Here is a 17,673-nt window from a genome sequence, read left to right as displayed (position 1 = left end):
CATAAAAATACATCCGGAAGTCTGAAAAGCATTGTTTGGATCCAGAATCAGGGCCGCCCTTACCAGATGCGGGGCCCGGTGAAAAATCGCGAGCACTCAGTGCGTCTCAACAATTTAACAATTTCGGGCATTAGAAATGTTTAGGGCCTTCCTTTGCCCCGATTTATTTTATGGAGGAGGCAAATCGGTACCTATTATTTCAGAATACAGCGTGTCCCGTAAGTGCCAACGCGGCCTTTATCTCACCAAATGTCCGTCGTAAAGGTATAGTTTCAATTTAAAAAATCCTCAAAAGGCGTTCCTTAATTACCCTGTACCATTTTTGAGAGTGAAAATGCAGCGTGCAACAAAATAAAAAATCTGAATTTTTATACAGAACCCTCTCTTATCTAACTTCCAATTAGAAAGTTGTTGCCCTGTTAATCACGAGGCCAACCAAAAAAAAATTCCAAGTTTCTAAGTGCAATAATCACGGAGATATTCAAATTCGAAAATCGGAGAAAAGTTGAGAAAGGACAGCATAAATGAGGGAGGGAAAGGAGCGTTGTCCGTTAGTTTTTGCTGTTCTTTTTTAACTTTCCTGCGGTTTTTGAATTCGAATATCTCAGCGAATATTGTTTGCACTTGGAAACATGGAACCTTTCTGTTGGCCTCAAGAGATACAGGGCAACTACTTTGTAATTTAAGTTATTGGGGGGGGACCGTTAAAATTTTAATTTTTTTTATTTTGCCACACACTGTATTTTCACTCTCAAAACTGCTACAGGGTAATTTTTGAATGCCTTTTGAGCATTTTTTAAATTGGAATCATACTTCTACGACTGAAGGTTGGTGAGATAAAGGCTGCATTAGCAATTACAGGACACCCAGTATACATACAGAAATGCTGAAAAATACCCATACAGATAATTTTAAACATTCAAAATTAAAAGTAAGTTAACAGAAAAATTGATGAAAATTCAACACTGAAAGGAATACTTTAAACTAATGAGAGGGACAAAATACTTTAAAACTAATGAGAATTTTAGATGACGAATTAAAAATAATTGGAACAAATGAATTCCAGCACCAAAATTAAAATTCAGAATTTACGAAACGAAAAACAATCACGGAATCAATGAAAATGCAGAATGTAATTCAAGAACGGATGGAAAACTCGGAATTTACGGGAGAAATAATTCCAGAATTGATTAAAATTGTGAATTGATGCAAGAAGTACACTCATGTCCATAAATTAAGGAGAATTCAGAATCACACGGAAATCGAAATCTAAAGTAAAAATTTCACCTGTAGAATTATCACACACATCTGCAAGAATGATATGCAAATTGCAGGAAGCCACCAGGTAATGCCGATAGTACGTCACAATGACGAGAGTGTAAGAGGGGGGTATATAAGGAATGGTGGCGAAGAAGTGAAATTGTTCACAAGAGTTCTGTAAGGCGCTCAGTGCCAGAAGCGAATAGTTATGACACAGAGGACGCATGTGGATAATTTTTTTTACGCGGTTAATTATCGGCCGCCTGGAATGTGGGCGTACTCAGATGGAAGTATCCGAGGAACTTGGAATTGCCCAAAGTGTCATCTCTAGGCTTTGGCAACGATTCCAAGATAACGGAAATGTCAATAGACGTTACAGTACAGGTCGCCCCCGAGTTACAACCCCGAATGAAGACCGGTATTTGTCAGTAACTGCCAAAAGAAGCAGACGGAGCACAGCATCCGACCTGTCTCGTTAGCTATCTGCAGCCACGGGTACCACAGTTTCAAGGCAAACCGTGTACGGACGTTTGGGAGATATTGGTCTATATGCTCGCAGGCCTGTCAGATGTGTTCCACTCACGGCAACTCACTGTCGGCAGCGATTAGCCTGGAGTAGAGAACATGCAATGTGGACATCGTCACAGTGGGCTTGTGTGATGTTTTCCGACGAGTCCAGGTTTAGCTTGCAGTCTGATTCACGTCGGACTTTCATATGGAGAACGCCAGGTACCCGTTACCACCAAGACAACATCATTGAACGACACCGTTACGGTGGTGCAGCATTGCTCGTTTGGGGTGGAATTATACTGGGTTCCAGAACAGATCTGCATGTTCAAACCGGAACCATGAAAGCCCAAATTTATCGGGACATCATTCTGGAACAACATGTACGTTTGTTTAGGGGTGCCATGGGCGTAGAATTTGTGTTTATGGATGACAACGCCCGTCCTCACCGAGCAAACATCGTAAACGAATGCCTTGAATCTGAGGATATAACCCGTATGGAATGGCCAGCATTCTCACCTGACTTGAATCCGACAGAGCATGTGTGGGACATGCTTGGCCGACGAGTTGCAGCCCGTCAACCACCTCCTACATGTGTACCGGAACTTCGGAGAGCATTGCTTGCTGAGTGGAGTGATCTTCCCCAAGATCAGATCGATAATTTGATACTCAGCATGCCTAGGCGTTGTACGGACTGTATTTCATCGCATGGGAGACATACAATGTATTAACTATCATACCAACCATGTAATAGTAAATTTTTGTAAAGGAGATATTTTTTACAATTGCTCCAGGGAGCAAAAATCGTAGTTTTTATGAATGGTATCATACATACGTCATCGTTTTTGTTCTTTATTTTTTGTTTAATAAATGGGCTTTATGAATAAGTAACGTTTGTTTTGTTTTGTTTCTGAACCTTTATTTGCCGGAGCTGGCATTATCCTTAATTTATGGACATGAGTGTAATTTCAGAATTGGTGGAAGACTCCAGTAATTTAGTAAGGGCGGGGCGGACCCTCAAAGCGTGGAGCCTGGTGTGAACGCACCTGTCTAGAACCACCTTTCGTGCTGTAGGTCCCTTCTTTTTGAGAAGCTTGCATAATCATGTATGATAGAAGTCAGAAAAATGTACAAACTTTTTGGTAAAGTAATTCTAAGTGGCATTGCTTAAACTGTGGAAATATTTATGGATATTTACACTGTAATTTGTGCTACAATATACAGGGTGGGCCTAAATTAGCTGGCCAATTCCGTAACTGAATATTTTGAGAAATATCAATTGTAAAATACCAGTTCAATATCCGATGAGTAGAAATGTACCCTAAGTGGAGACAGATGTATATTTTTCTTTTTCTGGCACACGACACATCTAAAGATTTTCTGGCTATTATGCAGAAGTGAACTTGGGAAAGAAAAGTTTGTTGTCTCCACCGAACCCTAGACCTCTTAGCATTCAGGCAAGCGCACTCGCCATCAAGCCGGTCGTCCGCTGGAAGCGATTAACACAACTCGCGCACAGTTGTCTGTATTCGCAAGACGTACATTCCATTGTAGGGGGGAGAAAACACACATATCGTCGTCCACTAGAAGCCATCTATTCCGGGGACAGCAACAGACGACCGGCTGAAGTCCGAATTAAATCGGATTATACGCGTCTTGCCTATATTATTCATCTACGCAGGCGTACGGTTGTTTACTTTTATGTGCCACTCACTGTTTTTTTTTTCTCTTCAGGCGGTCCCTCCCTCTCTTTTCCCCCACAAACGTGGAAGCTGAAAATTGGCCGATTGCCGTTGATGGGTTGTGACGGCAAGTAGTAATCGATTAAATATTTATTCGCAACACGAACGCCTCCTGCAAAAGTTTGTGTCAGATTTCTCATTAAGTACGGACTTGATAAATACAGGTCTTCGGGATCCATTTCTCAAAAACTTCAATTTTTTAATGTCCTCAAGATTATCAACGAACACACTCGTCTGCGTCATGAATTTAGTACCGCGAGTCTCTCTGTGGACGACGTCAAACGCCTCTTATCGCTTCCAGTGCGCGGTCGACCTTGTCCCACAAATAGACTTTGCTTCCCCTTTAAACAGGGCCGTAACTAGTATTTTTGCCACCCCCACAACTTTAAAATTCGATACTTTTATAACGCTATGCCTCGTTCCCACCTGAAACTGCCACCCTCTTAAATTTTTCCGCCTGGGACAGTTGCCACCCCCCTAGTTCCGGCTCTGCCTTATATCACGCAAAGTAGCGTAATTGGTTCAGTGGAGGCAAAAAAAAAATCTTTCTCTACTGTCGCCCCGTAGAGGCCGATTGCTGAAACTGAGAGACTAAAATGTCTCCACTTGGAATTCTCATATAACGACGCGTGATTGGGTATATCTGGTATTTTGGTTAATGTGCTCGCCCGAAAAATCGCAAGAGGTCCAAGGTTGGATTCCCAAAGACGACAACCAACTTTTCTTTACCAAGTTCACCTCTGCATAATAGCCATCATATCATGGTGATTTTCATAGTGAATAGGCATAATGTCAAGATCCACCCCTTTGCCACTCAAAAGTTGCCAGTCTAAATGAAAATCACCATTTATCCGCAAAAACTTAGGATATACAGTCGAATCCCGCTTTAACAAATACTGTTATAGCGAAAAAATCTCGTTTTAACGAACACTTTTCTATTCCCACAGATGATATTACATAGGAAAAACAATGCAAATAGCCGGAATTCCTTTATAAAGAAATTTCGTTATAGCGAAGTAATTTCCCCGGTCTCTTGGAGTTCGTTATAACGGGATTCGACTGTATTAAAACCAACTAGTATCTTACAATTACCATTCCGCCAATTATTCAGACATAAAATTAGCCAACTAATTTGTGTCCACCACGTATAACGAATTGGTGACAAATATTCATCCCGACCCCCCGGGGAAGAACAAAAATTACTTTATAAGCGGAAACGAATGAACATAATTTGCTAATTACGCTGGCAAGGAGACTTAAAAACTGACGTTGAAAGTTATCGACGTTATACCGAGGTCTAACAGCATACTTTCCTGTTCGAGCGGACAGGAATCATACCAGCAGTTCAGGATAAAAATACTGTTAGAAATTCCAGGAAACACGGATCCATTCGATCGATCCTTTCATCATACCCACCGACCGCTATTGTGTTTCACTTTATTCCAACAACACAAGACATACATACATGGAGATTTGAGCTCCCAAATAAGGTTCATGCACCAGGAGAAGAGAGAGAGAATCTCGAACACAAAGGTTCGGTCGGTCGGCCGACTCGGAACACATTCCAACCCACCCTCAAGTTTTCACTCCCACCCGAACGAAAGCGCACGGATCTTTAATAAGACGAAACTAGATGAAATTAAAGCATTGCTTGCTTGCTTCCTATTGCCTCCTCCTCCTCACTCGTGTTTAGCAAGCGTTTGCTGCCCCACTGGGCTCTTTAACCGGCGCTCAGCGGTTCGTCTCCCGATCCTAATAACCTTTGGAGGGAATAGGAGGTGCAGTGGCAGAGCAGAAAAAGGTTCTGTAAAAGGAGAATAAAATGAAAGCAGAGCAGGAAAGGAAAAAAAAAAATGATTGGAATTTTTTCCTGGTTTTTGGTGGCCTTTCAGATTGGAATCTTTTTCCTGGCCTTGTGCAACCACTTACGAGCCACTACTAGAAGATCCCACCCGTTGATAATATGAACCCCTCTGAGCCCGGTTTCAATTCTCACGCTAATATGTAAGCTGTTTTGAGGATGGGTCAGATTATATTCACCTCCGTGCACATTATTCTCGCAGTGCACAGCGAGTGATAACAATAGTGAAAGAGATTATTATCAGAATTATGGAAAAAATATATATAATTAGGATTGGTATTTTTGAAATGAATCATAACCTTATGATTGAAGTAATTATTGATCATCAATTACAAGAACTTATGATAGAAATTAAATTATAATAACAACCCTTTATTTGGCAATGTTGCTCTCAAGAGAAACACGAGTTTCTAATATTTTTCAAGTAAAAGCATTTTATATTTTGAGTTCGTTTCGGCATTGATGCTTTTCTAAAAGCAACTCCTAAACATTCGATTTTTACTTGTGAGCTGCTTGATGTTTCTATAATACCAGCAGAATAGCTCAAAAGTGCACGTTCTCCTATTTCTTGACAAGTCAAGCAAGAACAAGTTTTGACCCTCTCATTATGGGGAGAAATACCATGTGCGGAGGAAGTATATGCTGTGCATTTTGGATCAATGATAGAAAACTAAGTTGGCAAACAATAAATGGCATTTTTATACTGTTTCAAATTTATGTAAATCATATAAATACAGTGAATTGCGAAAAAGGAAACAATTATTTTGTTTCTGCCTCCATTCCGAAGGGATAATCAACCCCGAAATAAGCTGACTGACGCCATCATTTCAAAACAAGTTAGCAATTCTTTAAAAAAGCAGTAAAAGAATTATCCCGAAGTTAACAGTATTGATAAAAATCATAAACGCCAAATGTGGCGTGCTCCCCGCCCCAAGGGTAGGGTTGACAGGAGTCCAAACAGGAGCAATTTCTTTTTTCCCCCACAGGCGGCTATAGTTTCACTATAGCCAATGAGATAATTCGGTCTGGTGGCCCTGTTGCACGATGTGGAGGAACTAACTGACTCTCCATAGTCACTTCACTCTCCATAGGTACACATATGTAGACCTCATTTTTAACGGTTTAAATGGTTTTAATGATTCTTTTTTCAAGACCCGAGGAACTTAATTCAAATGATCCTAGTAAAGATATCGACCCTAATTAATTTTTTTAATTTTTAAAGGGTACGCTCCAGGCATAACTGTAGCTCTCTTTGTTTGCAAATTATTTCAGGTGTAGTTCAAACCCTAAAAATCATCCGTTTTGGCATCAGGAACATGATATATGATAGCCTTACATAACTGCACCCCCTCCAACTTACGTATATTTGTTTTCCGAACAAAGGCATAGCTGCTAACTTTGGAGAAATTAGATTAGGGAAAAAACAGTATACAGAAAAATATAAAAGGGATGTTTGAAAAGCATTTTTTTGATCAAAGGAGAGGCAAATGAAACTGAAGGGATTTCTTCCCCTTTGGGGAAAAAAATGAGGGGGGGGGGGTATCTTGCTGGCCATCTCCAATTTTCGAAAAATTACCTGACGTTACTGCATTCAAATAAAAATCACGACAACAAAAAAACCGTCATAGAGCCAAATACGGCACACGTTCATTTATCACAGGACATAGGGTCAGAGGAAATCGATTTTTCGAACCGATGCTTGCTGTTTGGCGAATGTCTTTTCTCGCCATAATTAATTCCCTATTATTATTATTCATATACATGTATAACAATGCAATGTACAAAACAGTCAAGATACCAGTAAATATTCTTCATTCAATTTTTTTTAATTTCAAAGCATTCATTTCAAGTATTGTATGTCTCTAGCATGTTAAAATACATGCACAAGATTTTTCACATAAAAACTGTGATTTCATTCAGTTCAGGAATGTGATCGATACTCATGTGATTTCAATTTTTTTCCCTCTAAATAAAAAAAACCTCTTGCACAAGAGATTCTTATATTACGTGAACGATTTCATAATCAAACAATCAAAAAATTTAAGGTGCACGCGGCACAAGTTGTAGAGTGATAAATATGAAGACATGGGACTGATTTCGCAACACGATGAATGGCGATGAGCATCCACGATGTCAATAACAACCAGATGATGAGTATGAAGAATAACCAGGTACAGGATTCTGGAAAAAAAAATCCAAATACATCTACATAAACATACAATGTCATGAATCCATATGATCTAGCAACATGCTATATGGCACGGATTGCACAACCTTTTTAGTCCGCAGTCACAGAGAGGGTGCTCAGGAGTCCCGTGCCCCCCCCCCCCCAATTTTCTTTTGATATTTGGTGAAACAAATTGTCGAAAGAAATTCAAATATCGAAAGAAAATACCCTTTCACTTTGTTAATTTGAATGCTTTTTTGGACAGTGGTAACTCGAAATTTCACGGGAATTTTTTGTGCCCTCTCAAAAAGTCGACCCTGCGTACGCCCCTGGCACCACATATACGGTATTTCTGTCACTCGAAGGACAGGCCCATTTATGTATAGGGTGACCACATGACCGTATTTTGCGAAACATTCCTGTAATTTTGGCGCCGTCCAAACGTTTTTTAATTTTTGTAAAAAATGCTTTTTTTTTCCTTCTTATTTTCAATGAGGCTCATTTGAATTTTTTGATAAGGATTAAGATTATTTTTATGACTTATAAATCATATGATGATTATGACTCCATCATAATTAATCATGTAAATATATTAATTTTATATATTTTTCAAATATACAGTGCACTTTTTTTTGGTGAATTGCATTTTACTCTATTGCGACTAGCAATAGCCCTCTAATTCTCACTATTTGCGATTTTTCAGTAATTTTAGCGATAGTTGCCAACTTCACTTGTTGACAATTTTTTTTCGGCTGTAATAGGTGACTTTTCTTGCCTTCGACAATTGTTCTTGAAAAATTTTTTTTTTCAAATTTCTCACACTTTGTGAAGTTAATATGGTCAGCCAAGGTATTTACTGTGTTGCGCGCATTCATACTTTTTTACCAGAACACCTTTCGCGGGCCGAAGGTTGTGCGCTCATGCTATATTAAATCTTAGATGCGCGATGAAAAAAAAAAGTTATAAAATATAACTAACAGACTTCCAGAACGCAAAGTGAAAAGAGAGATACCTTTCCAGTCTGTCTGTATCTGTCGTCACCCTGCCTCCGCCTGTTGTCAGAGCCTCTATAACTGTGTGTCGACCAACCATCGTCCATTCCAGTTTGGGGAGGATTGTATGCTGGCGCAGCCCAATTACTCATTTGACCGGACCCACCGTAGCCACCGCGACTACTACCACCTCGGTGATGGAAGTCGCCTCTTCTACGGTCATTCCATCCACCGCCGCTGCGGTCATCTCTTCTGTCGTAATTGCTGCGACCGTCACCTCTGTAGCTATTACCATCGCTCATACCGAAGCTGCGGCCAGGTCTGTAGGACTCGTAATTCGGAGGATCTTGATCGTTCCTGTAGCTCCTGCCGTATGAGGAAGTTTGGCCACCCCTATGTATGGGGAAAAAAGTATGTTAAAGGCCAAGTTTACATTCATATGTTTGTAAAAACTGAATTATAGACAAATCTAGTGAAAGGGCCGCTCTTGGGAAAATATGAACCTGTAAGTGGAATGACCCGATATACAAAGTACGCCATGGCCTCACTACTTTCTTCACACAGGTGAACTCATACACATAAAACAAACTGTTCGTTAATCAAACGTGTTTAATCCCTGAAATTTATTGATTCAAGATACAGTCGACGCTCGATTTTACAAACCTCTAATTTACGAACACGCTCTCTTTTTTAAGAATTTATCCTCTGACCCGAACAGCATGCCATAGAGATAATACTAAAATCCACTCTATTTTAGGAACTCGTTTTTATTCCGCTATTTTTCCCTGTTATTTTAATCCTGGGGAGGTCAATTTGCCATCACAAATATGGAAATCCACATTCAATAGTTTACCATGAAGTGAAGATGAGTTGACAACGTAATTCACCCTTTGTACATTATGATTGGATAAACCGGAGTGAAGCGTTATCCGTGAGACCCACTAACGAGTTTTGACTGTATTTCGGAAAAACTTTCACTAGTAATACTCAAACGTGTTACATGAATACATGAATCAGAAGATCGAAATAAACACTACAGAATTAAAAATCAATTTTTAAACGGAAAGAAATCGCTTTTATACTAAGCATGCTACGGAACTGAAAAAGAGTGATGATCTAGAACAGAAGGTTTAAAAAAATTAATAAAAAGCATGTGATATAAATTACAAAAAATTTACTGTTGATTACCAAATTCAAGCGGAATGTGAGAAAATGATAGACATTCGAATACACACCTTGATTGATTGTAGTTTTGTTGATATGAGGAATTACTCCACTGCTGAGATTGCCCTCTGGAATAACCTAAAAAAACAGAAATTGATTATTTAGTTTGTCAAAAATAACGATCATGAAACAGTATTTATAGCTATCCCCAGTGCTTCACAAATCAATAAAATAAATTTTGGAACCAACCAAATTTCTCCAAGAATATATAAAAGAATTTTGAGAAAAAAAGGGTAAAACAAAGATTTCCTTCCGAGATTTACGTACTCAGTGGCGCCTTTCCATACTCGCTGGCATAAATATTTCAAAAAAAAGGAATTCTGCGCTCATAAACTCCATTTCAGTAATGAAAAGGCGATTTCCCTTCTTAGCTGCACGCGTATGCGGCCATACATGCAAAATCATATGACAAATTGCCTTGCCGTTCACAGAAAAAACATGTCCAAGCACGCATATATATATAAAAAAAACTGGGAACGTTGATTACCGGTACAAAATTTCGGGCACCAATACAAATTCTCCAGTGCTACTGTGAACTTTGTCACGAGACAATGATGACCGATCGCGAAAAGTAGAAGTTTTAGTTTATCGTGAACTAATAAAAAAAATATAAGTATTTTCAATTTTAAAAAACTGGTATACGTGAGAAAAAATTATATTACCGTAGAGAAATACTAACAGAGAGAGAGAGATATTTATTGCGAATCAGCTCTAAATAACGGACATCATTTTTGATATTAAAGGAACCCGATACACTGTCGGTGGTGGAATCGTAAAAAACATGACCAGCAGCATAACTCTTTTATCCTAAACAAATTAACCAGTTGATATCGGGGGGGGGGGGGGGGGGGGGGAGAAGACCCCACAACAGATGTTTGCAGAAGCTGCGTATAACATACATAGTGTTCATAAATAGAAATTATATAAAGAGTTTGTGATGGGGAAAAAAATGGTAGGCTATTATTTTGCTGTTCTCCCGAGTACAACAAGGGATCTATAACGTTCGGCAGATGTCCACATCACGTGTTCATAACACTTTTCTTTTAGCTAAAAAACAATTTGATACGAATCGAATCGGGTAACTAAATAAGAATATGATGTTAAAAAGCATCTTCCAATCCATACAAGCTTAGGATACAAATGCGATTTTTTATTAGTCGTTTCAACATTATGGTCACCTTCTTCCACATTATAATACCGGGGAATCAAATTATTTTGGCTTCTTTATATATACACTTTCTAGAACTTTCCAACGCATAAATTGAAAGCTTTAAAAAAAAAAGGACACCCAGAGAGTCTTTTATAGAATCTCGAGCATTTATAAGCATTTAGAAGTTTGTGTGTTGCCATCTGTCTTCCAGAAGTGAGAAAAAAAGTGAAAAATTAAGAAAATACAGGGTCTGTCCCTTGGCTCATGTGCCTACTTGTGTTGTGCCCTTTACTGACATGGACATTTAATTGAAGCTAAACTTGAAAATAGAATTCTCGTTTGAAGCAAAAAATTGTTCTAATTTTTTTTCCTTGGGACTTACGTATTCATACTTACTCTTACCTTTTTTCTTCTTGAATAAAGGCTTAATTCATAACAGATTAGGGCTGACAAGACCCATGGCATCTTCATGTGAAAGGCTAAAAGGGGCTCCAGCCCTTGAAGATAAGCTTTGAGATTTTTTTTTTTTCACACTAAAAATTTACTACATAGGAGCCTCCAGCCTAGAGATCAAGACCCCCTTCAGTCCTTGGCAAGTCCTCTTCAAACTAAAATTAGTCATATTCATAGAGATATAGAAACAAAATGAGCGTTCTCGACGAAAAAACAGAAAAATTTAGGTTTTTTGGAGAGGTGGCTCCAGGAACTCGGATTATCCGTAACTTCGAACTAAAGATTCGTGCGACATTCAAACGGAAATGTTCAAATAGTAAAAATCACTTTTTATGGCGATAAACTGGGCTTGTGTACGATCGGTAAAGCCAACTGATTTCGCCCGTTTCAGTAGCTGCCTCTGCTTTCAACAACTGGAAAGAAAGCGACACGGGAAAAAAACATAGAAAATATTCCAACCGTATACAGAAAACAGGAAAAAAGGCTGAAGGAACGAAATACTGGATAGGAAGAAAAAAAAACTGGATAAAAGAAAGTCAACGGGAACGTCGTGTACATTATACATATACAGTATATCGAAAAGGCTGCCCTAACTCGATATTCCCTCCCAGAAAACCAAGGAACAGAGTAAAAACTCCGAAGCTCCAACTAGAAGTGCTGCGCAAACAGCTGCGGAGGACGAGTCGCGTCCGGTGTGCGGTAGCCTTCCGCATATGTACACACACAACCAGCGTCTCCTCCCACTGCATCCCTCGGCTCCTCTCTCTCTCTCTCTCTCTCGCAATCTCCTCCACGACATGTATGCAAACAAACAATAAAAAAAATCTATATGATAATAATAAAACATATATTTCTCTATATGGGGAAACTGTATTGCCTAACGTACAGGTTCACTTGCCCATGAAATTTAAGACCTCGTCAGGTGACAACCAGTTGAGCATTTCGAATTCCTTGCGTGAATTACTTACTGGTTGAATGCTATTTGACAGGGACTAATTCAAAAGACAAATACTGTTTGAGAGGCAGTCTTCTACATATGTATGCACAACTTGAAAACGGGAGGGAAAATTTGAAAAAGGAATAACAGCTTGGAAGGTTTTGGAATTATCGCATTGGAATTATAGCAATGTACATAAAAGATACCGCTGAGAAATTCAGAAAACTTCACAGTGAAATAGCTACTTTTTTTTTAAACCGTAGAAGATATTTATTTAGATGCATATACAGTACTCGAATATTTGACTCAAACGGTGGAGCTCGGTTAAAACAACCTCACCAAAATGCAATGACTTCGGATATAACAATAGTTTTTTTTTAAGCACTTTCGTTTTCGCTTTTATCGTGTTTCTCGTCGCAGAGAATTCTCAACGTTTGCATTCAACATACTGATGAAATGTTGTCCGCTTTTTCTGTAAATAATTATCACCATAAAAAACCTGATTCCTTGCAATGACTGTCGATCATTATTTGGTTATTTGGCTTCCATCCATGGAAGCATTGACATAGTAATAACTGAGTTTTGCAAGACCTTCAAGCAACTTTACAATGTTTTTCATGAAATCCCCCCCCCCCTACCCTAAAATGAAACTTGACGAAAATTCGCAAAGGACATCTCCAACATCTACGAGAGCCACCTAAGTGCAGGACCCAAAGTTGCACCTTGTTCAACTTTGGGATCGCATCTATATTAGGCTGCTACTGCATTTACAGAGTAACTAGAAATCATGGATGCCCACTGATAAGCTTATTATTTTTCCTTTTTAGTATCCATAGCAAACAGGAATCGGGGGGGGGGGGGGGTCATTGTATTTTAAGTTTCATAATTTTAAGTTTAATGCGTGTATTCAGGATTTCTTTACGCTTTTGCTTGCACAGGGACTACTTGAATTCAATTCAGATTACACTTGAAGGAACATGTCAATGTTAAAAAACGCTTATTAGACGTTTTAATAATCAATTCAATGATGTGTTCTACATCTTTGTAAATGAAGTCCACACTACAGGTGCAAGTTTAGCTTATTTCATCTTTATTTATATTACGGTGAAATTGACTATTTCCTGATATAATTGAAAGAAATATTTCATAAAAGAATTTTGAAAACTCAACATCGGTTTGGACACTATTTCGCAGTCCCTGAAATGTCATTAGCACCGAATACGTTTTTCTAGGTTTCTTTGTTGCTCAAAATTTTATATTTCAACGCGTTTAATGGGATGAGTTTTTGTCACCAAGTTTTAGGCCTTGGTGCTTTGCGAGAGTAAACCTAACGCCAGTCAGTACTTGTTAAAACTACCATTTATGCCCAAATTCAGGAGAATAACCCAGCGAAATTCTAACAACTTTGCATATGCAGTCACACTAGGACGGTTATAGCAACATCGAGGAAACCGATAAATTTTAGTCGTTGTAACCGTTATAACCGGTTAAATTGCGGGGTGTTTCCCCCCCCCCCCCGATACAAGTGTGAAATATTGTGTAAGCTGATACTATCATGAACTCGAAATTTCCCTCTACTATTAAAGAACTTGCAAAACTCTACACTGAAGTCCTTATAGACATATACACAAAACACAACTTGAAAATTCAAATTGACGATGAAAACGACAAATATATAGCTATCTGTGATCCTGATCTATTCCTTGAAATAGGCTCTGAAGTGAATTCAGAATATTCTTCCAAATAAAAGACGGAAGTTCCATGAGAAACTTCCAAGGAAACGAAGACTCCATGGGGAATCGACCGGGACCACCGCCTAATTAAGTTATCCGAGATCGCTACACCCGAGTTTACTGTATTAAATGTACGATAAATATCAGAGTGGAACATCCAATAGAAATCGTGAATGTTTTTAATTCCGCTGCACCGAAACCAAGAATGAAAATTTCATTCTACGTATTTGTGTGAAGTCTTTGATTTCTATTCCCCTTTGAGAATAGTCTAAAGGAGAAATAGAAATCAAAGTTTTCACATAAACATACATAACGTATAAAGTAAAAATCATCACATGTGAGTTAATTAATGTATTAGGTTGTTTTGAACCACCACATTCATGACTCAGTGAATATTTTTACGCATCGAATAATGCTCTCAACAAATACGAGTACAATTGTTTTCGGGATGAAAGTGTAGCGATTATTTTAGTGCAATATTTCCGCAAACACACATAAAGAGAGAGAAAGGGATCTTTTTCTAAATGGAGGGAGGGGGGGGGGGATAAAACTTTATTATACTGGGGGAGGGCATGAAATCTTTAGAAACATATTCCTTCTGATACAAAAGCCATTCACGATAAATAAATTTCGAAATCAGAGTAAGATATATTTCCGGAGATTTTTCATCGTTGCATTACCGAATGATCACATATTTACGGCATCCATTCATTTATTTACTTATTTATTCACATTCAATCAAACAGAAAGTTTCCCCCTCGCAGACATCGTGCCTTTAGAAATAAATATTTTATACACTGAATCAGTTTTATTTCATGTCTGTAACTCAGCTATTTAGTTGGATACAAATGCAGACTATTAAGTCGAAGTAATCACGACGTTTCCTGCTGAAATTTTTGCTACATTGTTCTGGACTCTTCAATAAGAGTTACCCCCCCCCCTCCTTCCCAACTCTTCCTGAATGCTCTTCCCAGCATAGAGTTTTAACTTTAAACAGCAACCTGCGCCCTGAAGGTAGTGCCTACAAGCTAGCAGTTACTCGGTGGAACGAGAGCAGCATATATATTCCTCCCCATGGAAATTTCTCCCGAAAAATATATCCCGGCGCGAGCTTTTTGGAAATAAATGGCTTCATTGTTTCCATCCCAGTTATGTACCCAGACTGTGCAACAGAATAAAACACGAAGAAAGAGAATTCCAGAGAAGTGGATGAATGGTAGGATTGGGAGCTGGAGAAAATTTCGCTTTTCACGGCTGTTTGATTTAAATGCTGCGGAGCCAGGCCTTGTTTCGGCTGCTGCCGCTCCTTACTCCTTTTTCCTTGCCCGTGGTAAAACGTACCTCTCATTTCCTGAATCGCAGCTCTGTTCCTGTTTTCCGGGACTGAAAACTCCAGGAAATGGAAGGAAAAGATAGCAGCACACATTCTCCGAGCGCTGTTACATATTCTCTTCCGCAACAAAGGGCATTTGTTCATCTTTTTGGGAGGAGTTTTTGGCGATCGATACGCCATTGTGTCCGGGCGAACAGCAATTTGTTCCTCTTCCGGGACTCTTTTCCGTTCCACTCCCACTAACCGTTGCCTCCCGCTCCCGTCCTTTTAAGAGATGATAATAATAAAGGATGGATGGTATAGTTGGGTCGTGAAGTACCCGGACGAAACAATAGGAATCCGGGAATTCCAGCTCTCTTAATTGAATAGATTCTAAATTTCTATTGGAAAATTAAATATTTTAACATTTCCTGTTCGGAGTTCTCTTACTTTTTCCCATACATAAATTTCAATTTCTTCAATCAGTTTTGAGAGACAGATCCGAGAGAGAGTCTGTTGGTCAGGCTTCAAAACATTAACAAATATTCGAATAATGAATTGATTCGGCATTATGTGAACCGCGTCGTGTCGATTCCCCACGAAACTCGTCATAACAAAGTAATGGAAATCTCATATCGCAGTGGACCTTTGATATTCGCGAATATCCTCTAAGAAGATCAAACGCTGTATTAAAATTCTGTAGACACATGTAAGGTAAGACCATTAATTTAAAATACTGAGAAGAGCAGGATATCTCATATGCATAACATAAATAATGAGTGGGAGAGTGACAAAAGAAAAGTCTAAAGGTTGACTGCTATTTGCGGTGATGTCTGAACATACAAAGACTTATTAAATTATTCCCCGTTGGCCGTTTCCATTAGTTCATTTTTAAAAATAGTCGGATCCCGTTATAACGAACTCCAAGAGACCAGAGAAATCACTTCGTTATAACGAAATTTTGTTATAAATAAATTCCAGAGATTCTTATATTATTCCTATGTAAACTTATCTGGAATTACAAAATTTTTCATTAAAACGAGATTTTCACTATCAGTGAAAATGGGAATCGACTGTAGTTTTCTGTTGATTCCTTTACAGAAGGAAGGAAGAACGTACCATGAGAGAATATACCCCCTTCCAATACTCTAGTTCAGTGATTCCCAACGTGGGCGATGGAATGTTCCAGGGCGGCGGCAGAAGCTACGGGTGTAGCATAGGATTCTATGAGTTTCATTGAGTTGGGGGGAGCTGGGAGAAAAATTTTCTGAAGGGGGCGAGATGGGACAAAAAACGTTGGGAAACTATGCTCTAGTTTATTCACATGATATTGCCTTAGCTTCAGGAACATTCAGCTTGATTAGTCCGTCCTTTGTCAATGCATAATTTAAAAAATTACGGTAGAAGATACAATAAAGAATATCATGGAAAAATAAATAAATCTAGAGACATTTGCAAAAAAAAAACAACTATTGTAGGTCCGTTTCTTGCTTCAAACAAAGAGAGGGAGAAAAAAATAACCTTGACGAAACAGCATCTAGAGATAACTTTCACCGTTTACTAATGCAATGAATATTCAGACATCTACACGATGAGTGTTAATTTTTCAATCGAGAAATAGGGGGAAACCATGAACTCCACGCGCAACTGCATAGATGTTACGTGCACAACCGAATATTCAAGATAAATTAATGTTACCGATAATAGAAGAGAAATTTGCCCGAAAGAAAATCAGGCCAGACCATGAGAGCATGCTCTAATGAAATAGATCAACCTAATCATAAATTCGAGATTTTAAATGAGTAAAGTCTAGTGGGGAAGAAAACAAAACCTCTATTTTTAAGGGATCCAAAGGTGATCCTCCATTTCTAAGGGATCCAATTTCGAAAAAGTCCGGCATCCAAGAGGACGCTTCATCAAGCTCATTCGGGAACATCTGAAAAAGAATGAGGCGTGAGAATTCAACAGTCGTATTTTTGTGCACAAAGATTGTTATTGTTATTTTTTACCATCACGTGTCCGTAAAGTGCTTCAACTCTATATACATATCTTTTCATGGACTTCAAAACTCGACGGTAGCCCCTTGACAATGAAGAGCTCAATACGCCGGATTTTTCTCTCCTAGAATCCAGGATCAACACTGGATCATCGGTTTTTGCAGCAACACCCCCAGCCACCCGAGACGAACAGATGTTTGCGCGAATCGTTTTGCACGACGGCACCGAGTTTGGGGCCAACGGGGGTTTCCATAAGATCCACTTGAGAGCCACAGGAAGACCGGGAGCAAAATCGGGAGAGCATAGAGGACAATAAAAAAAAAAGATATAATAACGAA

The 17,673-nt window shown here is 38.9% G+C and overlaps 1 protein-coding gene across 1 annotated transcript in view; it reads right to left on the bottom strand.

Annotated features, from left to right (window-relative positions):
• Nucleotides 1-7,175: 7,175 nt before the first annotated feature.
• The window catches only part of Rat1 (5'-3' exoribonuclease 2 Rat1), a 99,819-nt gene continuing 89,321 nt past the window's right edge, over nucleotides 7,176-17,673 (bottom strand). Inside the window, exons 32-34 of the mRNA XM_089248342.1 lie at nucleotides 9,765-9,831; nucleotides 8,550-8,922; nucleotides 7,176-7,551 (exon numbers count right to left, since the gene is read on the bottom strand). Coding sequence (XP_089104468.1) covers nucleotides 7,504-7,551; nucleotides 8,550-8,922; nucleotides 9,765-9,831 — 488 coding nt within the window. The 3' untranslated portion in view covers nucleotides 7,176-7,503. The remainder of the gene's footprint in view (nucleotides 7,552-8,549; nucleotides 8,923-9,764; nucleotides 9,832-17,673) is intronic.

The sequence above is a fragment of the Pholcus phalangioides genome, unplaced genomic scaffold, assembly GCF_987345545.1.
Source record: "Pholcus phalangioides strain wild (caught in Gottingen) unplaced genomic scaffold, Ppha-v1.0 ptg000003l_1, whole genome shotgun sequence".
NCBI classification, from domain to species: domain Eukaryota; kingdom Metazoa; phylum Arthropoda; class Arachnida; order Araneae; family Pholcidae; genus Pholcus; species Pholcus phalangioides.
The sequence above is the reverse complement of the archived record's forward strand: the minus strand, read 5'-3'. Positions and strand labels throughout refer to the sequence as shown.